Source organism: Mobula birostris, chromosome 4 (assembly GCF_030028105.1).
Source record: "Mobula birostris isolate sMobBir1 chromosome 4, sMobBir1.hap1, whole genome shotgun sequence".
In the NCBI taxonomy this organism is placed as follows: Eukaryota; Metazoa; Chordata; class Chondrichthyes; order Myliobatiformes; family Myliobatidae; genus Mobula; species Mobula birostris.
The window spans coordinates 129,904,868-129,932,631 of record NC_092373.1 but is presented as its reverse complement, the minus strand read 5'-3'; the positions used below and the strand labels follow the sequence as shown (position 1 = coordinate 129,932,631).

Below are 27,764 nucleotides of genomic sequence, written 5' to 3'. Positions count from 1 at the left end.
CTGACCCAATTAGCTAAAATTTTATGGAAATATTTAAAAAGGTATAAAAAAAGATGAACTACTATTTAACTGAGTAACAAATTATGCATTTAAATGAAATACTGAACAAATTAGAACACTACCAAAATTACTACAGTACAATAAAACTGTGTATTTGTTCCTAATAGTTATCAATGGAGGAATTCATTCAGTGTATGTTGCCATGTTTTTTGATTGCCTATAAATGAACAAATGGATTGCCTTCATTGGCTTCTTGCATGAAGTAGTATTGTAATCCAACAATACATTTCCTAGACATCCTGTGTGGTCACTAGCTCAGGTTCAGATGTTTCATTTTCATCATTTTCTCTGTCTTCATATTTCCCACCTTGGTGTTTTGATACAATTTTTTCTGATCATTGCATTCTTCAAATCTGTGACACAATTTTTAAAAAAGGCCTGTTTCATCAACTTTGTAAATAACATCAGCACAAAATTTTTGAAACAAGTTGGGGAGATTTGTAGATTTCAACACTCGTTATCTCTGCCAGCTGACAATGACTGATGACTTTCAATTTGATCCAGTAGGGTAATTTTTTTGGCTCGTATCAAATCTTTTTGTGGCATCTTGACAAAGGTCTTAAATTTTTTAAAGTCATAATAAAAAATAAAATTATCAGAAATCACTGCCTTTTGAATTGGCATCTGTTGGCCCAAATGAAAGTTCAAAGCACTACATACAACCTTGAGGTTCGTCTTTTTGCAGGCAGCACAAAATAAAGGAACACAATAGAACCCATTTTAAAAAAACACAATAAAAACTGTCCATTGCCCAATGTATGAAAAAAATAAATCATGTAAACAATTTTAAAAATAAACAGATAACACACTGAACATGAACCACAAAGTCCCTGAAAGTGAGTTCACAACCATGGAATCAATTCAGTGTTGAGGCAAGTAAACTTCACAGAGTAGTGAGCTAAACACTACTTTGCCCTCATCCTTTATGCCTTGATCTTTTTAATCTTCTCAGCACTTAAATTAGCCAAACATTGGTTCATTTTTTTGTTCTCAGGCCTGGGCTCTACCACTTCGATCCAGCCCCAAGTTTGCTCCAGCAATAGCCAAACATTGGTTCATTTTTTGCACTTGGGCCCCACCACTTCAATCTGACCCGAAGTCCACTCCAGCAATGGCCGCTATGGGCGTACCTGCATTCTCAAGAGTCCAATTTAGGATACTGCAAAAAAAAAATGGCAGGTTTGTACAGACGATTCAAAAGCATAACTCCTAAAGTGAATTTACAGGCTATGAATTGCAGGGGTCATAGTCCAGAAAAAAGTTCATTAATAGAATAGTTAGTAGTTTTGTTTACTGCCTGTAAAGCATCACCATGTCTTGCCAGCACCACCTTTACCAGATATTATGCCATTTAATAGATAATATAACACAAGCACATGCAAATGATGCTATTTAAAAACTTCTTTGTAAGCCAAATGGCCACACAGTGCATACAACTGAAGCTCATTACAAACTGTTCAACAACAGTCTCTTGCCCCAATTAAGCCACACAGTGTCCCAAGTAGATTATGAGAATCCTAGCTATTTTCTTAATTAGTTTTTGTTCTTTAAGGGTTGTCCCAAATAAGCAGCTGCCCCGATTAATGAAGGCCCAATTAACCACTACATACTGGTTTAGTAGTAGTGTGATCACTCAAGTTAAGTCTGATGTTCTCCTAAGGTGTTGTCTCCTGGTGGGTCCTCAGGTGGCTGTAGAGGCCAATCCAGGATCCACATACTCTGATGCAGTGTGGGCAAGAATAAGTGGTGGCTGTGATTAATGGCTGGGTACTTTGGTTGTTCATTCTCTCCTTTTGCAGCTGCCACTTGTTCTCTGTAGCACAGTGGAGGTTGCACTCATGTTGTGCAGCTCCCTCTTGAACAGATTTCTTCCAGGTGTATCTGTTGAGTGCAATGTATTCCCATATTTTAGATGTAATGTTCAATTTTTTCAAGCTGAATTTGATGTTATTTTCGAAGTGTTTCTTTTGCTCACCAGGTGTTTGCTGACCTTCCTTCAACTGGGAGTAAAGGATTTATCTGGGGAGACATGAGTTAGGCATCTAGTGATGTGACCTATCCACTGGAGTTGGTGTTGCTTTATCGTGGTGGTGCTGTTGTTCATGTTGGCTTCCTCAAATATGCTGGTATAAGTGCATCTGTCCCTCCAGCTGTTCCTCAAAATCTTCTGTAAGACTCTTTTGGGGTATTGTTCCAGGGTTTTCAGGTGCCTGTAGGTGGTCCATGATTCAGTTTCATACAATAATGTAGGAAGGACAACTGCTCTACAGACCAAATATTTTGTTTGGACCTGTAGGTCACAGTGTTCAAAGACTCACGTCCTTAATCTTACATAGACTCCACTCACACTATTCAGGAGGTGTTTGATCTCTGAGTCGATGTCTACTTTTGAGGAGAGAATGCTGTCAAGGTAGGGATTGAAAACAAGACCCAGGGCCCTACATGCCTTGGCAAGGGTATTCATGATACATTGGAGGTCTTATTCAGAGTGTGCTGAGGTGGTATTGAAACTTGCATACTGAAGCTCCATGATGGTGGTGGTGCTGACTTTGTTCTTGGCCTTGATCTACCTGACCTGTTGTCCATTCTATACAAGATTAGGATTCCCTATGGCAGGTCTTGGCCAATGAGGTAAAGGATGACAGCAATAAAGATACCAAATAGGGTGGGTGCAATGATACAGCCCTGTTTGACTCCTGTTTTGACAGTGACGGGTCCTGATTCAGTGCCACTATTGCTGAATACTGTTGCTGACATGCCATTATGAAGTAGCCTCAGTATTAGTATTTGTCATGGCAGAAATGTATTGATCGTATACGCCAAAGAGCTTGGCAGTCTACTGTATCAAATATCTTGTTAAATCTATGAAAGCCAAGTGCAAGGGTTGCTTTTGTTCACACCATTTTTCCTGTAATTGCCAGGATAATGTCTGCATTACCTCTAGATTGGTTCTTCTGCTTCTTCTGAACCCTCTTTTTTTTCATGAGTCTGATGGACATGGTGGAACTGATCAGGCGATGATCTGTCCAGCTATCATCTGTGCCAATCATGGCCCTTGTGATATTCACATCATGGTTGTCCCTAACTCAGACAATGACATAGTCAATGAGATGCCACTACTTAGATCAAGGGTGCTGCCATGATGCCTTGAATTTGTTTTTCTGGTGGAGGAGAGTATTTGTAACGGTAAGATTGTGCTCCACGTATATGGTGACTGCATATGTGCACAGTACACTGCTTTAGACCATTGATTCAAGGGCTCTCTGGAGTTCCATAAAGAGCACTGACACTGGCCAACTTAAGAAGACAGAATAGGAGAAGCTAGAACTCCACTCCAGAGTTCTCATAGTTAGGAACTGTACGTCACCTAAATTGCTGAGAGGAGAGAGAATTTCCTGAAGAATTCCAGAGAAAATTCTGGGGACTTGAAGAAAGTATAGTTTTTAAAAAGAAATAATGGGTGCCAGGATATGTTTGTTTCCTGAAATTAGGCATCCCTGGGTGCCCAGTATCGCTTGGTTCTCAATCAGCCACAATATACTGTGTTCCTACATGCCAGAAGAGGGAAAGGGTTTTCACTTGATCCTGAAAATTTGATTGAGTCAGTAATAGTAAATGTGCGCAGTTACATCCCAGCTTATGAGAAAAGACGGATGCCCTTAGCACTGCTGACAAAATGCAAAGAGAATAGAGTCTTACTAGCCTTGATGTTTAATGGGTAATATTTTCAAACTATGGGGGGGGGGGGGTGAAGGATTCTGTTGAACAAAACTGCACAAGATACATTTTAAACTGTTTTCCCTTAAGTCAGCCAGCTTGTCTTGCTATTAGGTTGGAAACACCAGAATAAACTGTAATCCATGAGGTGCTATGGGGTCTGAATTATATGGGTTGGTTTTGGTGTCCTAATGGATAGTTCATGTAGTAGATAAATTAGAGCAGCAATAGGGATAGTAGCTTTTGGTGATCATGGAATTTGATGATTTCAGGAAATGGGGAGGAGTTGGTGATTTTGGGAATTGTGGGAAATATATTCACATGTACTGGAGAAAAAAGAGAAACTGCTGCTTCTAAACCAGAAGCAGTATTAAAAATGTGCTCAGATGTTCCATGTAAGTGGATTACATGGAACATCTGATAGACACTTGTCTTGACAGGTTTTGCAAGGCCTGGATATCCAGCAGGCCTACAAAACACTAGAAAAGACGTCAAGTCTAGACTATGTAGCCTCTTTACAATATTGAAAACAATGACTCGCATTCTAGGTTGTATTTTGAAATTTTTGATAGCAAGAGAGAAAATGTCTGAGATCTATGAAGATTCAGATAATTCTCCTGAGTCCCAACTTTGGAGAAATAAAATTATCCTCACTGCTTAAGGATTCAAATGGATGAATCCCTGCATAATTTCAGGGTTAATTACAGCTGCTGGAATAAAATCATTATGGCGCTCATTTCAATTATTGTTTTATTTGATGGTAACAGTACATTGCCTGAATAATTTACATAGTTATGAGAGAGAATTTGCTTTGGTTGACCACATCATTGCTGTGGGTGACAATTCCAAAATATACCTTATAGCACACATACAGCATCTGATTTGTTCACCATTTTATGGCTTACCTATATTTTCATCTGGCTGAAGAATTGCCCAGGTGCTGAGCACTATCAACCAAAAGAAAACTGAGTGGAAATATGTAAGAAGACTTGTTTATAAAAAATAATTTTTGTGCCATCGATATCCATCAGGAAGAAAGCCAATGAAAACTGTCTCTTGAGCAAGCCCTAGGATTTGCAGTAGACCAAAATCCATCGCGTGTTTTGGAGTATTCAAGATGTTAGCATTCCCATAGTCCAATACTATGAAAGTGTAACTGTGGCATTAACAGTTGGAATGTTTCACTTATGCTGCTTGAACTTGAGCCTTTAATCTACTAAACTGCTGTTGATGTGGTTTTGAAAAAAGGTGTTCAACCATTTGAACTGAGGAAATGAATTCCCACATTGAAATAGCTCCAGAAGAACATTCTAAGTACAGTATTTATCCGTTCAACAGCACAACACTTTCAGTGTAATTTCATTCTTTTAACCCACCTAAATTCAATGCTTTTCACGTTCAGATCTTTTTTTAATCTTTATGATTTACTTCTTTACTTCCATGCTCTTTTAATCACTTAAACATCAGAAGGCTCATGCTGGAAAATATACATTTCCATACTGAACAGTGAGCATTTATCACCACTCATCTGCTCCCTTCACATCCCGTCCTTAAGTGAATGTTAGGTTAGAATTGAATGCAAGGAAATGCCAGTATTTATCCCCTTAAGTATCCACAAGTTTAAGACTCTTGCAAGAGCATATCAAATTCCTCCCAGGAGGGGGGAGAGGATGGCGGCGCAATGGCAGCGCACACGGCCACTTCGGTGATGATATCTGTAATCTGTCAAGTAGGGGACCGTGCACAATTCTGATTAAATGAAGATAGACGTGACAGCATGGAGGACCATCTGGAAAATTTCTGAAATGCCCACTTCGCTGCCACTGCTACTGCTACTGGAATCTCCGGAGCTGAAGGCCTCGAAATCACCGGCTTTGTGTGTTTCAGCAGCCAGGGAGAGGTCAAAGGCACTCAGCAGAGGATGGTGCTCGGGAGGCTGTATCAGAGAGGGTGGTTGGAAGCTCAGAGTTTTTGGATGGATGGACTCAGTGTCGGCTGTGGTCGGGTGCTTCCAAGGTATTGGCACGTTGACGGTGCCTGGAGGTTTATGGCAGGGAGTTTCTCCCTTTTGCCACTGCTATCAGGGACTCAGGAGTCGATCGACTCAGGACTTTGAGACTTTTTTTTACTGTGCCCATGGTCTTTTCTTCATCAAATTATGGTATTGTTTTGCACTGCTGTAACTATATGTTATAATTATGTGGTTCTGTCAGTGTTAGTCTTTGGTCTGTCCTGTTTTCTGTGATATCACTCCGGAGAAACATTGTATCATTTCTTAATGCATGTATGCATTTCTAAATGACAATAAAAGAGGACTGAGTGTTCTCATAATCTAATCTAATCTAAATTCAGTACTGTTGGCTGAGCTCTGCTGTTTATTTGGTAGCTACACTGCAATATTGGAACTCACATAGTACAGCAGCAGAACAAGAACCTGATGTAATTTCCCAAGGATTGAGATCTGCACTTGATAAGTTGTATGTGTAGGCTAACATATGGCATATATGATACAACATGATAAGTGGAAATTATCTTCTTTGTTAGGACAAATACAATGACAGAATATAATTTTTGAAGGTGATAGAATGGGAAACGTTGATGTTCAAAGGCATATAAGTAACCTTGTACATCAATCTTTACAGGAGCTGTGTAGATGCAGGAAGTAGAGAAAAAAGCAAATTGGATGTTGTCCTATGTGCAAGGTGTTTTGTTTATGGAAGCAGGAGTGTCTCACTACAGTTGTACACAAATTTGGTGAGATGAGAGCTAGAGCACCATGTGTATTTTTGGACTCCATATTTTGGAAAGGACATACTTGCTGCAGAGAAAATGTAATGAATGTTCACCAGACTTGGTCTTGCATAGAGATTGGGTTGAAAGGTGTGTATACAACGCAGTTGAGAAGAATGAAAGGATATCTAACTGAAGCATACACATTTTTACAGGCTATGATTGAATGATTGCACAGATTATGTCTGGTTAGGGTCACTGTCTCAGGACACAGGTTTGGATACTCAGGACTGAAATGAGGAGAAATTTCTTCACTCAGAGGGTGGTGAATCTGCGGAATTCTCCACCATCAAGGGCTACAGGCCGTATGACCAAAGTATGAAGGAAGTAGATAGATTCTTAGACACAAGATTATCAAAGTGTGTTGGGAGAAAAGGTAATACAGTGCTGAGACAGAAAATTAGCCATGATTGTATCGAAGACACAACAGGTTCAAAAGGCTTAATAGCATAATTCTGGTCCCAGTTTTCTGTTTCTATAAACGTGCAAGATGCATGATCATTGTTCCCAATTAATTGTATAGACAGAAATTGCACCAATGATTTAAATTCTATTAATGCTTTAATTGTTGTATTACGCCTCAGTTATGTTTAATCCTTTTTAATGTTTCAGTAGTTTATTTTTTAATACATTTAAGTACTTCTGAATTTCCCTACTACTGAGAAACAGTCAAAGCATTGGGCAGTTTTGATAGTTGGCAACACAGGTAACTCTTTCATATTCACCTTTGAAATAATGCAAATTTAAAAATATAAAATTTCTGAAGTTCAAAATTCAAAATAAATTTATATCAATGTACATACAGTATATATTACCTTATCTGTATGCTACCTTGAAATTCACTTTCTTTCAGATATCTATAGGAAAAATTTAAAAAAAAAATAGAATTTCACCAAAAAAAAACATAAAGAATCTTGAAGTGATTATCAATTGCCTTTATTTAAGTTGAACTTAAACAAAATGCTGTAAAGTAACAATCTATTCATTGATACCGTATAAGAAGTAATCAGGTAAGATTTGCGTATAGGCAAGATGTGATATGGGCAGAGGGAAATTTTGATCTTCGATTGTTTGACAAAAATAAGAAGCCTAGCTACCTTTCCCAAATTTAAGCCTCATTCCCCCACCACCATTCCCTTGCAGATCTGAAGATATTGGCATTCTCCAGCTTAGCTTGAGAAGGGATGTAACATTGAAACAGGTCATTTGGCTCACTGTGTTCACGCTGACCATCAAGTCCCATGGGTTGATACAAAACAATAAACTTGTACAGTTCTTTACAGTTCTGTATGGAGAAAAGTTTAAAAACAATAAACTTATACAGTTATTTACAGTTCTGTATGGATAAAATTTGAAAGTCAGGGAATATGAGGTTCAAAAGAGATCAGAAGAAGAATCTGTTTGCTTGGGCTGAGTTGGTTGGAAATAGATACTCCTGCAACATTTAAGCGGTATCTAGATGAGTTGTTGAATCATCAGTGCTCAGAACACTCTAGACCATGGTTCCCCAATTAGTTTTCCACAAGGGCCAAATTATGTCAAGCATGCCAAGCCAAGGGCCAAAATGTCCAGGGTTTTTTTTTCATTGCGCCGGTAAGTTGTTTTACGGGCAGATGTTGTTGTTGCTGCTATTACCATTATTATTAGTAGTAGTAGTAGTAATAATTTAGGCCTGGGATTCTCAAAGCCTGTGTTGTGGGTCACACAAGAAAAAAAATGCACTCTTGAAACAAAATAAGTCCAAAACCAACCATTTAACTATGAATCTGTCATAGTCCGGTTCGTGAAGTCTATATTCTGGTTCACGGTCCAGTCCATCGACCCTTGCTCCAGGTTTTCCTTTCTACCCTGTTTCTGTCCTTGTTGAGCTAATTGAGGCAGCTGATGCTAACTGGGGCTGGCTGCATAAATACCTCCAGAGACCAGGGCATGGTGGCTGGATTGTTCTTGTCCTTACTCCTTGTATCCCTTCCCCTGCCTTCTGTTCCCTCACCTGAAGCCCTGCCTTGTCTTACCAGCCACCAGCCTCGCCTCAAGTCTCCAGCCTCGCCTCGCCTCAAGTCTCCAGCCTCGCCTCGCCTCAAGTCTCCAGCCTCGCCTCGCCTCAAGTCTCCAGCCTCGCCTCGCCTCAAGTCTCCAGCCTCGCCTCGCCTCAAGTCTCCAGCCTCGCCTCGCCTCCAGTCTCCTGCCAAGCCTCACCTCGTCTCTTGCCTAGCCTCGAGCCTGAAGACTCCAGCCTCTAGCCTCTTGCCAAGCCAAGTCTCTAGCCTCTTGCCAAGCCAAGTCTCTAGCCTCTAGCCTCAAGCTTCAAGCCTCTAGATTTCTGCCTCGTCCTGCCTGCCTGCCAAGCCTCGTCCTTGCCTAGTTCTGGGGCCTGAGCCAGAGGCAAGACCCAGGTACTGGGTCCTTGTCCAGTCTCTGGCTTGGAGTCCAAGCCCGGGCTCCTAGCTCCCTTGCTCAGTCCTGTTCCAGGTTCCTGGTTTTCCTGTCCATGTCCTTGCCATCGCCCTGTATCCTAGTCCTGTCCCTAATACTTCAGTGTCTGTCTTGCACTTGGGTCTGTTCCCAGCCACCTGGCCCATATGACAGACTCTAGCTATCAGAGCTGTCACATTGAGAATTCATCTAGGACTTAAAATACACACACACACATTGTAAACATGGTAGTTCTCACCACTTCTCTTCCACACAGAGAGTTTTAGTAGTACTGCCTTTTCCACTGTTTCTGTTCTCTCATTTAATCTGTTTGTTCTTTTTAATTAAGCTATGTAGCATTTGAAGTATGAAGTGTAGCTATAAATGAAATTGTTGTTGTAATATTATACCACAATAAGATTGACAAATGGACAAAAATAAATTGATTCGCTCACCGATCAGTGAGAGAAGTGACAGCGACGGGATGAGGCAATCCTTCTGATGTGGGGCCTGTATTCTGTTGCGGCAATCCTGAGGCACTGGCCAAGATGTGCATTGGAGAGTCTGTTTCTGTCCTGGTTCTTGATAGAGTTCACTGAAGAAAATGATGACTCACATATGTATGTGGAGGGGAACAGTGTGAGTAGGAGCATTGCAATAGCTCTCGTGTTTTTGAATTGAGCTTGAGGAAGGAACCACGTTGATCCAAAAGTCACTCACCACAATGTCCTTGTGTTTTGTGCTCTGCCAGGCTCGTCACGAAATCCTTCATCACTGGATCCTCCCGCATTTCATTCTTCTCACAATGCTCCCGCAGACGTGGAACGTGCAACTTTCTCCCGTGAATGACTCGCTCCAAAAGGTTCAGCTTTGATCGGAAAGCTTCAATCGCCTCGTACATGTCCGCAACGGTGTGGTTGTTGCCTTGTAATTGCAGATTAAGTTGATTTAGATGAGACATGATGTCACACAAAAAAAAGAACATGTGCCATCACCTTGTTGTCACCTAAAACCCTCTTAAATCCTTGGGTTTTTTTGGCTCTGCAGGCTGGAGAAAAATGACACAAGCTCATCGTGCAAGTTGCACACCCTCTCCAACACACGGCCTTTGCTCAGCCAGCGAACATCATTATGCAGCAAAAGATCTTTGTCTTCCGCTGACATTTCCTCCAGCAATGCTCTGAAAAGGCGATGTTGCAGACTAGAACTCTCACGAACGAAATTTGCCAGTCTTGTCACATTATCCAGCGCCTCTTATATTTCCCCACACAGTTTAGCGCACAACACTGATTTGTGAATAATGCAATGAAATGCCAAGAGTGCTGGGTTAACAGCGGCAAACCTGCTTACCAAGCCCTTGTGTTGTCCTACCATCGACGGAGCCCCATCAGCGATAACGGACGCAATTTTGCTCACATCCAAGCCATTCTTCTCAAAGAACTGTGTCAATTCATTAAAAATTATTTCCCCAGTTGTGCACCCAGGCAGAGGAACCAAACAAAGTAGCTCTTCCCGAAAGGTCTTCCCATCAAAAAATCTTGCGAACACAGATAGCTCTTCCATATCGGTTCGGACACAGGATGAGTCTATGGCTTCTGCTTTCTCCAAATCAGTGAGTAGATTGGAAAAACACTCCTCCGCTAAAACTTCGACACTTCTTGTTGCCGTGTTAGCTGACAATGGCGCCGTCTTTAATAGCTCCACAACCGTTTTCTTGGTTTCCTCATCATGACTTAAAACTTCGCCAACCATATCAATTGCACATGCTTCAATCAACCCGGCAACGCGCGCTCTACGGGGGCGTAGGCCAAGTGTACGGTGTGGGATGAGGTTCAAATAAATGAGAGCAGCGCGCGCTTTATTTACATGTTATGACAGGTGCGTTCACGTAATTGCCAATGGGTCGGCGCGGTCCGCCTATTGGGGTTGTCTGCTCTAGGCCAATTGATGGAAAATGGGATTCTCACAATTGAGTACTATAGTCCCAGAGACCTTCATAAATTTGTATGCTTCGGTCAAATCCCCACTCAGCCTTCTCCAATTTATGAAAATAAAGTCAGTCTATCCCGTCTCTGATCATATCTGAAACACTCTATCCCAGCCAGCGTAGTGGTGAAACTGTCTGATCTGCTGTTTATTTCCAACATTTTCTATTTTATAATATTCTGATGAAACTACTCTTCATTCTCTCCAGTGCATTCACATATTTCCTATAGTATCACCTAACCAATGTTTTATGGAATTGCATCATAACCTTCCTGTTTTCATAGGCTATGATGCAGCTTCAGAAGGCAGGTATGAGAGGCATAGATAGATGAGAAAGTGAACCTTCATAACTACCTCATCTGCCTTTACTACAACTCTCAGCGATTTTTCAACTTATTCTAGAGCCCCACCACTTATCATGTATTTCCTAGCCTTATTAGTTTTCCCAAAATCTATCACCTTACATGTCATTTGTCGTTGTCATTGCCGTCATTAATATCATCCTATAGCTTGAGAATTACTGCCAACAGTTTTCCTTTGTTCTCTGAATGCCTTTTACATTCATATTCGAATTGCTAATGTATATAACCAAACGGTAAGGGTCCCAGCACTGATCCCTGCAGTACACCACTGATTGTATGTTTTTAATCATATAAACAACCTTCTTCCATGGACATTTGCCTTCTATTACCAAACCAAATGAGAATACAATTTACCAACTTTCCATGGATTGCATGGAAAGCACCAGTCTTCTGTTTGGGACATTATCCGGAACCTGGGCCTTAGCACTCAGATCTGCAGCTGGATTTTCAACTTCCTCACAGACAGGACCCAGGCTGTAAAAATAGGGGACAAGCTCTTCTCTACAATCACTCTGAGCACCGGTGCCACACAAGGCTGTGTACTCAGCCCCCTGCTGTACTCACTGTACACCCATGATTGTGTAGCCAAGTTTCCATCAAACTCAATATATAAGTTTGCTGATGACACAATAGTTGTAGGCCGTATCTCGGGTAATGATGAGTTTGAGTACAGAGAGGAAATTAAGAACCTGGTGGCATGGTGCGAAGACAGTAACCTATCCCTCAACGTCAGCAAGACGAAGGAATTGGTTGTTGACTTCAGAAGGAGTAGCGGACCACACGACCCAATTTACATCGGTGGTGCACAAATGGAACAGGTCAAAATCTTCTTCTCCTCGGAGTCAATATCACAAATGATCTGACTTGGTCCAACCAAGCAGAGTTCACAACCAAGAAGGCCCACCAGCGCCTTTACTTGCTGAGAAAACTACAGAAATTTGGCCTGTCCCCTAAAACCCTCTCTAATTTTTATAGATGCACCGTAGAAAGCATTCTTCTAGGGTGCATCACAACCTGGTATGGAAGTTGTCCTGTCCAAGACTGAAAGAAGCTGCAGAAGATCATGAACACAGTGCGGCACATCACACAAACCAACCTTCCATCCTTGGACTCACTTTACACCTCACGCTGTTGGAGTGGTGCTGCCAAGATAATCAAGGACACAGCCCACCCAGCCAAGACACTTTTCATCCCTCTTCCATCTGGGAGAAGGCTCAGGAGCTTGAAGACTCATACGGCCAGATTTGGGAACAGCTTCTTTCCAACTGTGATAAGACTGCTGAACGGATCCTGACCCGGATCTGGGCCGTACCCTCCAAATATCTGAACCTGCCTCTCGGTTTTTTTGCACTACCTTAATTTCTGTTTTTCTATTTGCTATTTATGATTTATAATTTAATTTTTTAATATTTACTAATTTTTACTATTTTTAATATTTAATATTTGTAATCCAGGGAGCAGGAAGCGCAGAATCAAATATCGCTGTGATGATTGTATGTTCTAGTATCAATTGTTTGGCAACAATAAAGTATAAAGTATCAAGGAATAAGAGTGGACCATCGGAGAAAGGGAAGGAGGCGGAGCCCTAGACAGAGGTGATAGGCAGGTGAGAAGAGGTGGGGAATAGAAGAAAAGGGGAGAGGGAGGAATATTTTTCACTGGAAGAGGAAATTGATATTCATGCCGACACGTTAGAGGCTACCCAGACGAAATAGAAGGTGTTGTCCTCCACTCTGAAGGTACCCTCATCGTGGCACAAGAGGAGGCCGTAGACCAACATGTTGGAAAGGGAATGGGAATCAAAATTAAAATGTTTAACCACTAGGAAGTTCCACTTTTGGTGGATGGAGCGGAGGTGCACAACCAAGCAGTCACCCAATTTACGACGGGCCTTAATAATGTAGAGGAGACCACATCAGGAGCACTGGCCCCAGCAGATTCACAGGTGAAGTGTTGCCTCACCTGGAAGGACTGTTTGGGACCCTGAATGGAGGTGAGGAAGGAGGTGAATGGGCAGGTGTAGCACTTTGACTGCTTTCAGGGATAAGTGCCGGGAGGGAGATTAGTAAAGAGGGATGAATGGGCAAGGGAATCATGGAGCGAATAATCCCTGTGGAAAGCAGAAGGGGGGAGGGAGGTATGGTGGTAAGATCCCTTTGGAGATGATGGAAGTTGAGGAGAATGATATGTTTGTTGCGGCGTCTGATGGAGTGGTAGCTGAGGGTAAGAGAAACTCTATCACTGTTAAGGTGGTGGAAAGATGGAGAGAGTGTGGGTGTTCATAATATCATAATAAGATGTCACACTTTGCCATGCTTGATGTAACTGTAACAGTGTAACATATCCTGCATAAGGTTATCTGCTTGAACAATATCCCATCAATGAACCAAATATTCACATCTGACATCACTAGTACACCTGACAGTTTTCTGTATATTGTAGAAGTGTAGTTGTTAGAATGACCCAGAACAATCCAGATGTCCAGAACTATTTGTGTGGAATCTGCAAATCCTCACATCCCAAAGATGTGCAAATTGACAAGTTAATTCGTCATTGTAAATTATCCCTTGTATAGGTGACTGGTAGAATCTGGGATGGACATGGTGGGAATGTGTGGAGAATAAAGTGCCGGAAAAGTTGGTAAGAGACGGGGATTTCTCAGTGAACAGGCAAAGACAATATAAGCTTCCTCTGTTATCAGGAAATATGGTAATTTGATCTCCCTTTGCTCCAAATGCTGGAATTGAGAGGAATTAAAGCACTTCAATAGTAAGTCACATGCCATTCCAACATGGAGATATTTTGAAATTCATTCAACAGGGCTGAATCTGTAACCTGAAATTTCAGGTCATAGATCCTGGAGGGAACAAGTAATTAAAAGGGGAAAACCTGGCATCAGTTTTGTAATGTAATTGGAGAAAGGCACAATGACTAAAAAAATTCTCTTCAGAGTTACAGTCATTATTGGAGTCCTTCATTTGCCAAGTGCCACAGACTTTTGTTGTAGCCATACAAAATCTTGATACCTAAATAAACCTTTGAATTGTAGGTCTGAATCTCAGGGTCCCATATTGAACTGAAAAATAGTTCTGGTGAGTGCCAGAAGATAATATAGAATTGCCCACAATTGTAAAAGGCACCAAAACTGTTTGAAAAGTAATCTCCTCTTCAATGTCCTTTATTCACAAGCACGAGTAAAATAATCTGATTTTCATAATTTAATCTCAGCACATCAGCAGCACACCGGCATGAAGGAGAAAGGTAACTAGTCTTGCGGTTTCCACTGTAATCTTTCCCACTTGATTAGTCTCTTGCAGAGGCATTTGCATTAGATTTAGTACTAGCTGGCTAGACACATGGTTGGCATGGACTTGACGTGCTGAAGAGCCTGTATCCATGTTGTATTGCTCTATGACTGAGAAGCAGATCCTCTATACTTGGGTCTTAATTTCATTTGCAGACCTTTTGGTAACCTGAACTCAGGCAGAGGTGGTATGTGCTGGAAAAGCTATAGATACACTCAGTGGCCAATTTACTAGGTACCTCTTGCACCTAATATGTAGTGGCCATAAAGTGCATGTTCATGGTATTCTGCTGCTGTAGCCAATCCACTTCAAATTCTGATGTATTGTGTATTCAGAAATCCTCTTCTGTTGTAACGTATGTTTATTTGAGTTACTGTCATCTTCCTGTCAAGTTGGACCAGTCTGGCCATTCTCCTCTGAACTCTCTCATTAACAAGGCATTTTCACCCACAGAATTGCCACTCACTGGATTTAATTTTTTGTTTTTCTCACCATTCCCTGTAAACTCTGGAGACTGTTGTGCGTGAAAATTGCAGGAATTCAGCAGTTTCTGAGATACTCAAACCACCCTGTCTGACACCAACAATCTTTCCCCGGTCAAAGTCACTTAGATCACTTCCCTTCCCCATTCTACTGTTTGGCCTCAACAACAACTGAACCTCTTGACTATGTCTGTATGGTTTATGCATTGAGTTGATTGGCTGATTAGATATTTATTCATTGGCAGGTGTACAGGTGTACCTAATGAAATGGCCATCGAGTGTATTTTACCTGCTGATGCTGAATAGGAACAATTTAGATAACCCATGCAATACAATTATATCCATACAGCTTGAACTACAGGTCAAAAACAACTCCACTGATTTCATTAATAAGAGCTTTAAATGTAAATTGATGTCTTCTACCAGACTTCAGTTTCAGGATAAAATTTTGTAGTGTTTTATTTCATGCCATTAAGTAGTGGAATAAAATCTATTATATGCTGGTTTGCACTTGGACTGTGCAAGAAGTAAGCTATAAAAGATAAATGGCTTTCTGTGAGTTAATGATTACCTATGCTTTTATACAGAGATGACATGAGTAATGTTGAAACATACAATGATTTACATATGATTAATTAATACATAGTTCTCTATTCTCAACCAAAACAAAGAGTTGTCAACTGTTCCCATGAAGGAAATATTCTTTAAAGAATTTAGAAAGCAATTTAAAAAGAATGCAGTACTGTACCCACAACAGCAACTTAAAAGCTATGATACGACTCTCCAAGGATCCTTGAAAATAAAACTCATACTCTGTACTTGTACTCTACCTCATACTTCATATTTTTAAATAATGCTCTGAAATTGCCATTAAATATCATAGAAATACAAAGCTACATCAATGTTTTGTGGATTTTCTTAATCTGGCTTGTGATTTTTTTTAAATTCCACTTGTAATTTTTGTTTAGGTTTCTTCACAGTGTTTTTAGCATTCAGAGACTTCTGTTCATGTTTGCTGTCTTTCATATTCTGGAAATATTAATCTGAATAAACGTAATGTCAATTACCTGGAAAATCAACCTGTAGTTAATTGTCATAAAAAAATGTTTTTGCATTCAAAGTGAATAGTGTGGGCTAAGAAAAATTAGGGTACTTGCATGTTTTGAGAACTTTTTTAAAAAGATACTATAGTCTTTACGCAAGTGAAATGGAGGTAGAAAAATAAGTAAAGTAAGAAAAACAGAGTAAGCAGTAAAATGTATTTTTTTTATTTTTAAGTAAATAATTTGATTAGGGCTGCATTTTCGCTCCAGAAAGAGACTGGCAGAATGTTTGAAAGAAGAATGAACATGATCCCAGCTGAAGGTTGCTTCCTCTTCTGAACTGCAGGTCCACTTTTCCATTAATGCCCGTGCTACCGCGATGGTAACCCAGAATCTAATGACACTCAAATGGAGAAGGAAGAGGTTATTACAGGAAGTTGCTTTCCACAGAGAAGCAGCATAAAGTTGTAGTTATTTGTGGCTCCCATGCTGAAAAAAGACATATGTTGGCTCTAACCTAATGGTGCTCATTTTCATTGAGAATATATATATTGATAAGTCAGCAGTCTAGATTTTGCCAACGTTTATACATGGATCAGGTTCTATGCAACAAGTCAGCTGCGTGGTACTTGCGTTTTGTGGGCTGTCCTGCCTGCGAGATCCCAAAGATCGTAATTAGGGCACATGGGCACATTTACAGCTGCCTGAGTGTCACATATTATATTCGTTGGAGAAGTTATACTGGTGGCAGGAATACATGTCATAGCATTATCAGCTTTGTGTTAATTATTCAATTTATGGTTATTTGTTTTTTTTTGGAGTCTCCATTTCTCATTTCAGAATACTCCAATGCTACAATTATTGTATTGACCTTACACAGAATAGCCATGGATAACAGCGAAGAAGGCCTTCTCACCTGTTGAAACTCTAAAGTACATACAGACTGCTTGTATGATAGGTAGTATTTAATACCTCACAAGCAAAAAGAACGGACAGAAGAGTGGTCATGACCTTGAGAAACAGTCTTCTGATTTCAGCCAAATTAGTCATCCTATTTGTCAATCATGAACACAAACACCAATCTCACCAATCTTGTCATATCAAAATTCAATTGCTTCATCTACTATTTACAAATATCATGCTCACTTATCTAATACCAAATCCATATGAAATTTATCAAACATAATGTTAGTAATGCAAATTCATGTTGGCTGTCTTTTATGATCCCTGGTATTTCGATGGAATGTAGTCTTCATCATAGTCTGAACAGTAGTTTCTGAAAAAAGGCTTGATATATGAAGAAGAGTAGAATGAGATATCCAAAAGCAAAATACTGCAGATGTTGACAGTTGTAAGTACAAGCAAAATATTCTGGAAATACTCAGCACTTCAGACTGCACCTTTGACAAGAGAAAAAGAATTAATGTTACTAATCAATCATTCAACAGTTCAACAAGGAGATAGAATTAGATGTTGAAAATATCTGAAATTTATTGGGTAGTGTACAATGAAGAAGTTGGACAAGAACAAGAACTTTAGTTGCAAAGAAGTTTCATGTGGTGATTCCTCCAGCCACTGCCACATCATAGCCTTTGATCTGACATTTCCCAAGGTGGACAAAATTTTGTCTTCAAGTAGTTTGAAAGTGGACAGATGGGTTCTTTTGTGGCGTACTGTTACATCATATTGTGGGCAAACTTCTATTGCAAGCAAGAAAGCTGTGCATTTTTGAGTATCATGAGAGAGAAAGTTGCTGTCATAACAGAATAGCAATGAGAAGTTTGAACATTATGACTAAGTGAGCATCTAATCATGCTGTCTAAGAACAAGAAGAAAAAGGGGATTTAATGGAGTGTTTTGTAGTGATTATATTAGTACTGAGTTTTGGGAAGGCAGTGTTGAAAGTGCTGTGAATGCTATGGCTAATGATACTGTGAGCGATGTAACTTTGATCAGTAAGTATTCTGGTCGTCTTCTTGCCTTGACTGTAGTTTTTTCCTTCTCTCTTCTTAAGGCATTGCTTTTGATATTGATGAATTCTGTAACTTGTAACAGTCAGTTCTGAAGGTGCTGGGGGCTTCATGCTAATTGGGAGAGAAGAGTATTCTTGTGTGCTTTTCTAGTGTCTCAACCAGAGTTCCTAGTGCAGGAGCCTCGGTGCTCAAATGCTCTCATGCAATCATTTCTCCTTCAAGTTTTTCTACAGTTTTTACAGCTGGTTTGGTGGATGTTGATTCCAGTGGCAGATGATGTAACTTCTTAACATAAGAATTCTGGTGCATGAACAGGTCCCACACAAACATGCCAAGAGGGTGAGTTAGTTTTGAAGAAAATTAGACAGCCCTACCTTGTTGCATTCCTTATTTGTCTTCACAGCTGTTTCAGTTCCAGTATCTTTTGTCTGATCTGCTGTTGGGGACTTTAGGGAGTTAGACTACATATGAGGCCTGTTCGTTGTAAGTGGACTTGTCAGGAATATGAACATCCTTTTGACATTTTCCTCATATTCATTACAACATGTCCCCGTATGAATAGGTCACAGTCTGAGATTATGTGAAAAAATACAATGGATTAAAGGCTCTTCATAGCTTCTGTTAATTTACTTAGGTCACCACAATAATCTTAATTCATCCTTGTTGAAAGCATAAAAAATGTGTATACAAAGGTCATATATAATTAAGTTATTGCAGGTCATTTGTAATAATTCTATTCATCAGTACCAGAGGCTCACTTACTCAGATAGCAATGAATACTTTCTAGAGCAATGTGAAAATGGTTGATTATGAATAAGAATAATTGATTATGATGGTTGTCTTTTAACTCCAGCTTTTTCTAAGTAATTTCTGTCTCTTTCTCTCAGTACTTACAAACATATTTGGAGCTGTCTAGTTCTATGGATGATGATGTTGGCTTAGGCAAAGCCTATGAAGCTCTGGCCATGGCCTTAGTAAGGTATGTTGTATTTTGCTATTGCAAACTCATTCAGCTGCAAAAAACAAATTGATACAGATATGTTCCCAAACATTACAAAGTGATAAAATCTGAAATATTTCCCATTTTAAATGATGCTTTCATAAAGTTATCCATATATTTTAAAGCACAACTCAAAATATACAAAATATGAGGCACAGAGTATAGCAAAAATCTAACTGATATATCTATTCCTGTCAATGTATTTTATGTGTAAGGTTAGGTTTCAAAATGTTACAAACTCCAAAAATATTTTTGGTTTCACTTTTATAAACATGCTTTAATTTAAAAGTAATTTCTCATTATCTTAGCATCCTGTCTATTTTCTTGGTCAGCCAGAGATGATTAAATGCATTCCCACAGGGAGCAGGTGTGTTTTTTTCCTGTTACAAATGTTTCTACAGTATCACAACTCCAGCATTATATATACTGAATTTATATTAAATGCAATTCAACAGTCCAGTAAGCATCGGAATTTATTAAATTAAACTGGTTCTTTCCTAGATTAAATTTTGGAAATGACCAAAGAAAAAAATTTTAATTGAAAGTGTTTACATTAATTCATGAAATGAAGGAAGTCGTTTAAATTTCCACCTGTCACCAGTCCCATTTTCTTCTTGCTAAAAGCTTTGCTCCTCAAACTTGGTGGCACAATTGGTAACCCCCCAGAGTGACTGTTTTCATCTCTGCTATATTTGATTTCTCCACACTGAACAAATGATTAAGTTTTCATGCATTGGTTCAGCCAAAATCTGTGTTCACTCAACCGCATCCTTTATTGATTACTTCTTCTGCAAACAGTAGGCTGTGTGTGATGTACATAATTGGACAGTTGTCAGGGGATAAGGGTGTTAAGAGTCCTGTTTCTCCAGCTAGAAATTGGAAACACCTTGATATACAAATAGAGTATGCCCATCTCTCCTCAGTATTGAGACTAAGGAAATCAGTTTTTGGAAAAATAAATTAACTCTTTAAGGCCTCCAATGGCATTTTCTTAAAGCACATTTTTTTCATTAAAATGCATAGCACTTCATGGTTATCACAAATGTATAGCTAAGCATAACTGCAAACTACAGAAGGCATTGAGGAAAGAAATTTTTAAATGCATTTGAATATACATGCAAGTTTTTGTAAATTTAGTAAGTGCAAAATAGGAAAAATTAATATACTGAGTTATTTCCATGAATAATGAAAATAAATAATGTCTTCATGCAACAGAGCACTTTGAAAAACATGATTTTCCTCTATATGTTTGAAGTTATTTTGTTTCCTTAAGCACATAGAAAATACAGCCTAGCCAAATATTTGGACACTAACACTAGCAGCTACAATGAAGTGTGCAAATATATTTTAAAAACAAAGGCACCACATTGTTGCAGATGTTATCTTGAAGATTTGCTGTAAATGATGTTGATGAAAAATAATATTTTACAGGATTACAATCTCGACCAATTGATAACAGAAGAAAACGTGATCTATGTTCAGCATTCATCAAATCATATTAATCATTGTTCTTTCTACATTGGTAATAATTATGCAGGGAAAAGATTTTCTGCTTCACTGTATCTTTACTGTGAAGTGTACCAACCCATCATTCCAGAGGACTGGAAAATTACAAATGTTACTCTCCTTTTTAAGAAGGGAGAGAGGCCAAAGACAGAAAATTTTAGATCAGTTAGCCTGACTTCAGTGGTTGGGAAGATGTTAGAGTGTATTATTAATGATGAGGTTTGGAGGTACGTGGAAAAATAGGCCCTAGTCAACATGATTTCCTTAAGGTGAAATCTTACTTGACTAATCTGTTGGAATTATTTAAGTAAGTAATAAGCAGGGTAAACAAAGAAGAATCAGTTGATGTTGTTTACTGCGATGTTCAGAAGGCCTTTGACAAGGTGCTGTACATGAATCTGCTGAATAAGGTAACAGCTCATGATATTACAGGAAAGGTACTATGTTGATAGAAGATTGGCTGACTGGAAGGAAGCATAGTGTGCAAATCAAGGGGACTTTTCTGGTTGGCTGCCAGTTGCTAGTGACGTTCCACAGGATTGATCTTGGGCCAGTTCCTTTTCGCTATATGTCAATGATTTGGATGACAAAATTGATGGCTTTGTGGCCAAGTTTGTAAATGATACAAAGGTAGGTGGAGATCAGGTAATGTTGAGGAAGAAGGGAGTCTGCAGAAGGACTTAGACAGATTAGGAGTGTGGATAAAGTAGCAAGTGGAATGCAGTGTAGGAAAGTGTATGGACAGGCAATATGGTAGAAGGAATAAAGGCATAGACAGTTTTCTAAATGGGGAATGAATTCAGAAATTGGAGCTGCAAAGGAACTTGGGTTCCCTAAAGGTTAACCTGCAGGTTGAGTATTTTAAAGCCTCAGCATGACATCCTTGCTTTTATATTCTAGTCCTCTTGAAATGTATGCTAACATTGCATTTGCTTTTCCTACCTCCGACTCAAGTTCAAGTTTAATTATCATTCAACCATACACATGTATACAGTTTTTCCGTTTAGCTGTAAGTGTACTTACTAAGTTCATCCGTGATTACTAACTCTGCAGCGTCATTTTGCAGTGGTCCAATATCCACTTTCACCTCTCCTTTACTCTTTATGTATATGAAAAATCTTTTGGTATCCTCTTTTGTGTTATTGGCTAGTTTACCTTAATGGTGCATCCTTTCTCTCCTTATGGGTTTCCCTTTGCCTTTTCATGATATTTAAAAGCTTCCCAATCCTCTAACTTCCCACTAAGTGTGTGACATCATACACACTACCATCGTGGGACACCAGACTTAACACCTCAACAGTTTTATTATATTATCAGGAGATTTCAACCATGTTTCTCTCTCGACAACCCTACACACCTTCAATCAGTTTGTCATGTGTCATACAAGAGAAAGTAAAACACTGGATCTATTGCATGCAAATGTTAAAGATGCATACAGCTCCACAGTTCTCCCCCCACTTGGAAGATCAGATCACAACCTGGTTCACCTCACGCCCTTGTATAAGCCCAAAGTACAGTCACAGCTAGTTACCAATAAGAAAGTAAAGAAATGGTTTCCGAAGGCCATCAATGCCTTGAAGGGCTGCTTTGAGTTTACTGACTGGAATGTGCTTTGTGAACCATATGGGGAGTACATTAACAGACTTACTGATTGCATCACTCGCGACATCAACTTCTGTGTGGACACTGTAATACCATCAAGATCTGTTTGCTGCTTCCCAAACGACAAACCATGGGTCACCAGTGATTTGAGAGCTCTTCCCAACCACAAAAAGAGAGCCTTTAGATCAAGAGACATGGAGGATTTGATACGTGCACAGAGGGAGCTAATGGAGAAGATCAAGGTGGCTAGAGAGGAATACAGGAGAGAGCTGGAGAGCAAACTTAAGCAGAGTAGCACACGGGAGGTGTGGAGAGGCATGAAGAATATCATGAGTTTCAATCACCCTAGCTGTAAAGCCTTGGAAGGCACCTGTAAATGGGCTAATGGGTTAAACCAATTCTTCAATAGGTTTGACAATTGCCCTCCTGTTCACACCCCCCTCAGCACACGGGCCCAATGCTCCCTCAGCACCAATGCCTCCCCTCCCCCCTCCAGTTCAACATGTGGATGAGCAACACAGGCTACTACTGTCTACACCCACTCCTTCCCATGCACCTACCATCCACACTCCACATACCAACTGCTATTGTCCTGATCTTCACCTCCCCACTCATCATAGACTAACCTTCACTACTGAGCAGGTTAGAAGGGCTCTGAGGAAACTCAGACGTGACAATGCATCAGGACCAGATGGTGTGAGCACCAAGATCTTGAAGGAGTGTGCAGAGCAGCTGTGTGGAGTTCTCCAGCAGATTTTCAATCTGAGTCTCAGCCTGGAAATGGTCCCGACTGTGTGGAAAAAAACAAGTGTGGTCCCAGTACCCAAGAAGGGCCACCCAAAAGTCTTGAATGACTACCATCCAGTGGCCTTGACCTCATGCATCATGAAGACCCTGGAGAGGCTGATTCTGGCTCACCTCTGACCCCTGGTCAGAGCAGCACCCAATCCCCTGCAGTTGCCTACCAGGAGCACATCGGAATTGCCAATGCTGTCATCTACCTGCTGAATAGAGCCTACTCCCACCTAGATAAGCAGGGCAGCACTGCGAGGATCATGTTGTTTGATTTCTCAAGTGCCTTCAATACCATACAGCTCTCAGTGCTGGGAGAAAAGCTCCATTCAATACAGATTGGCACTTCCATTGTATTTTGGATAATGGACCACCTGACTAGAAGATCATAGTTGGTGTGGCTTCAGGGCTGTGTGTCAGACATGACTATAAGCCACACTGGGGCACCAAAGGGGACTGTATTGGCTGCCTTCCTATTTACCCTGTATACCTCGGACTTGGATACAATACTAAGTCATGTCATCTGCAGAAATTCTCTGATCACTCAGCAATAGTTGGGTGTATAAAGGGAGGACATGAGAACCCTGGTGGAGGACTTAGTCAAGTGGAGCAAGCTGAATCACCTACAGCTTAACATCAGTAAGACAAAGGAGATGGTGATGCACTTTAGGAAGACCATGCCTGCACTGCTCCGTGTTACTGTTGATGGCGAGGACATGGGTGTGGTGAGGACCTACAAGTACCTGGAGGTGCACCTGGATGACAGACTTGAGTTGAGCACCAATACAGAGGCTGTCAACAAGAAGGGCCAGAGTTGTCTCTACCTTCTGAGGAGACTGAGGTCCTTTGGAGTGTGCAGGCCCCTCTCCTTCACATGTTCTGCCAATCTGTTGTTGCCAGTACAACCTTCTATGCGGTGGTGTGCTGGGGCAATGGCATCACCATGGATGATGTCAACAGGCTCAATAAACTGACTAGAAAAGCTGGCTCTGTTATAGGAGTCAAAGTGGATACAATGGAGGCTGTGGTAGAACAGAGCACTCTGCGGAAAATCCTAGCAATTCTGGACAGTGTTTCTCACCCTCTGCTTGCCACTTTAGCTGAACAAAGGAGCACTTTTAGCGCAGACTAAGACAATTGTGCTGCTCCAAAGAGTGCCGTATGAGGTAATTCTTACCCTCAGCCATTAGGCTCTATAATGAGTCACCCTATAGCTAGGGAAGCGATAATCTCCTCCTGTTAGTCTATTACTGTATTAACCTCTGTTTACCAGAGCTCTGTTTAAGCTCTGGTTACCATGTCCACACTGTGCAATAATACCATCACTTCTTATCTGGACAGTATGAATGTATACCCGTTACTCTATAATATTACAGTAATTCTTGCACTACCCTTTTTTTTGTAATTTATTTTTTATTGAATTTCGTCATCAAACATTTCCATAAGATGTATTTCAGATACTGTACATATATATCATATAATCATATTTGTCACAAATCTCCACATAATATTTATCTGAGGTATACACTTATATAAAGGAGAGGAAAGAAAGAACAATCGAAAGGAGAAAACTATGTACAGAGTAGGGAGTGATTTTTTTTACAACATATTCATTGACTTGTGAGAATAAAATCAGGCCTATGAGGTGTTATGTAGTTAAACCATTTTTTCCAGTATGAATAAAATTGTTCCAACTTATGATTAACAGATGCTGTTATCTTCTGCATTTTGTAAATGTCCATTGTAATTTCCATCCATACATTTAAAGTTGGGCTCTCCTGAGATAACCATTTCCTGGTAAGGGTCTTTTTACCAGCCACCAGCATTACATTCATTAAATATTTATCTCCTTTCAACCATTCTTGAGGTATATACCCAAAATATATGGTCTTACTCTCTAAGGGTATTTCACATTTAAATATGTCTTATAGGGCAGTATGTATCCCACTCCAATAGTCTTTGATAATGGGGCATTCCCAGAAAATATGATAATGGTTTGCATTTTGATTTCCACAATTTCTCCAGCAAGCAGGGGAGTTACTATTATATTGGGATTTCTGAGAGGGTGTAATAAAATATCTTATCATGTTTTTCCACATGAACTCCCTCCATTTCTGTGAACTGGTACACTTCCATTGATACCTCCATATTATTTTGCACTACCATCTTATCAGTGTGAACTTGAAAATCTTGTACATCTTATTTTTAAGGTAACTTTTTTTATTCTTTCATCTCTGCTAATATTTTTATATTAGTATCTCTCTGGACTTGTAATACTACTGTGACACTGTAATTTCCTTTGGAATCAATAAAGTTTCTACCCATCTATCTATCTAATGTTTGCTATATTATATGCAATTTCTTGCTTTTGTGCTCTTTGACTTACCTTGTCAGCCACGGTTGCAATATGCCTTATTTAGACTACTACTTCATGTTTGGAATGAAGCTATACTGCGCTTTCTGAGTTACTCCCAGAAACTCCAGCCATTGCTGTTTGAACTTCTAACATCATCTAACTTCTAAAAGATCTGATGATATCAAAGACTGTGAAGTAATGAATGCAAGATAATAGGAGCAGGAGTAGGTCACCAGGACCCTCAAACCTGTCCCGCTATTCAATACAATAATAGTGGATCATTGTTGGCCTCAACTCCTCTTCCATTGCCTGTTTCACATACCACTCAATTCCTTTACTGATGAAATATTTATTTATTTGCTTCTTACGTATATCTAAATGTTATGGCGTCACCATCTTCAGGAGTAGAAATTCCAGAGATTCATTATCTACTGCGGAAAGAAATTTCTATGCACTTTCATTTTAAATACCTTTATTTTGTACCTGTGTCTCAGTGTTCATGACTTTCCCATCAATGAGATCAATTTAGCATATACCCTGTGAAGTCCCCTTAGGATGTTATGTTTGAAAAGGTCACCCTTCATTCTTCTAACCTCCAAAGGAATACAGATGCAAATTATCTAGTCTTTTTTCCTATGTAAACCCTCTCACTCTGGGAATTAGCCTGATGAATCTCCTTTGGATGGCCTCAAATGCTTCTATATGTTTTATTTTGTAAAGATAACAAAAACTGTGCACAATATTCCAGGAGTTGGACCAAGGCATTGAGCACCCCGCTGCCATTACCATCAACGACTACGAGCTGGAGGTAGTTCACGAGTTTACATACCTTGGGTCCACCATCATGGACAGTCTCTCCCTAAACCCCGAGATCAACAGACGGATCGGGCAAGCAGCCTCGACATTTGCCAGACTGACAAAGAGAGTCTGGGAGAACAGGAAGCTGACGACGCACACCAAGGTTGCAGTCTACAGGGCCTGCATCCTCAGCACACTGCTTTACAACAGCGAGACCTAGAGCCTCTACTCCAGACAAGAGCGGCGTCTCAACGCCTTCCACCTTCGCAGCCTGAGACGCATCCTGGACATCAAGTGGATTGACTGAGTCACCAACAACAAGGTCCTGGCCTGCGCCCTGATACCCAGCCTCTTCACCCTGCTCCAACAATGCCATCTCCGCTGGCTGGGCCACGTACACCGCATGTCAGACGGGAGGATCCTGAAAGACCTGCTGTACGGGGAACTGGCCTCAGGCAAGAGAGCACAAGGGCGGCCCCATTTTCGTTTCAAAGATGTCTGCAAGAGAGACATGAAGTCACTGAACATAAACATCGAGAGGTGGGAGGACATCACAAGCAATCGCTCTCGCAGGAGGCTGGAACTACGCAGAGGTCTAAGAAGAGGAGGAGAGAAGCTGAGGCTTGTTGCTGAAGAAAAGTGCACTCGCTGGAAAAACAGCACCAAGACAACACTGGAGGACAGCACCTTCAAGTGCAGTCGCTGCAGCCGAGACTGTCACTCCTGTGTGGGCCTCTGCAGCCACAACAGATGCTGCTCTACCAACACAGACTGAAGCAAGACTTTCCAGGTGCAGATCCATGGTCTCGCGAGACTAACAGATGCCACCATGCCCTCATTAACATTATTTACAACTGCCCTGATCTCTGGGTACTCCACCAGTTATATTTCTTCAGCCTTAAAAGCACTCCTTTATTCCAATTCTTTGATTACTATTTGACGGCCAGTATTCAATTCATACCAACATACTTCATCCAGTGTTGAGGAATCTTAATTTATACACCAGTCTCTTAGGTGGCATGTTGTCAAATGCCTTTTGCAAGTCTAAACACATAATATCTAAAGATATTATCAGGTTTTTTAGAAGTTAGATGATGTTGGGAGTTAGACACTAGCAGGGATGTTGGCAGAATAGCAGTGGCTGGAGTTTCTGGGAGCAGTTCGTAAGGCACAGGATAGATACATCCCAAAAATGAAGCTAAAATTAGTGGGGAAATTAAAAGACCGGGAAGCTTGTAAACACTAGCAGAAGCCACAAGGAGAGAAAAGATGAAATATGAAGGCTAGTTAGCCAATAATATAAAAGAGGTTACTAAAAGTAGTTTTACCTATGCAAAGAATAAAAGAGAAGTGTGAGTGGATATCGAAGTGCTGGAAAATGATTCTGGAGATGTAGTAGCGGGGACAAAGAAATGGCGAACAAAACTTAAGAAGCATTTTGTGTCAGACTTCACAGTGAAAGACACTAGCAGTATGCCAGAAATTTGGGAGTATCGGGTCAGAAGTGAGTGTAGTTGCTATTATTAGGGAGGAGGTGCTTGGGAAGCTGAAAGGTCTGAAGGTAGATAAGTTACCTG

The 27,764-nt window shown here is 40.3% G+C and overlaps 1 protein-coding gene across 2 annotated transcripts in view; it reads left to right on the top strand.

The window, feature by feature from the left end:
• The window catches only part of ttc29 (tetratricopeptide repeat domain 29), a 368,432-nt gene that overhangs the window by 182,973 nt on the left and 157,695 nt on the right, over positions 1 to 27,764 (top strand). For both annotated transcript variants that reach the window (XM_072254722.1, XM_072254720.1), the window contains exon 8: positions 19,021 to 19,112. In XM_072254722.1, the coding sequence (XP_072110823.1) occupies positions 19,021 to 19,112 (92 nt within the window). The remainder of the gene's footprint in view (positions 1 to 19,020; positions 19,113 to 27,764) is intronic.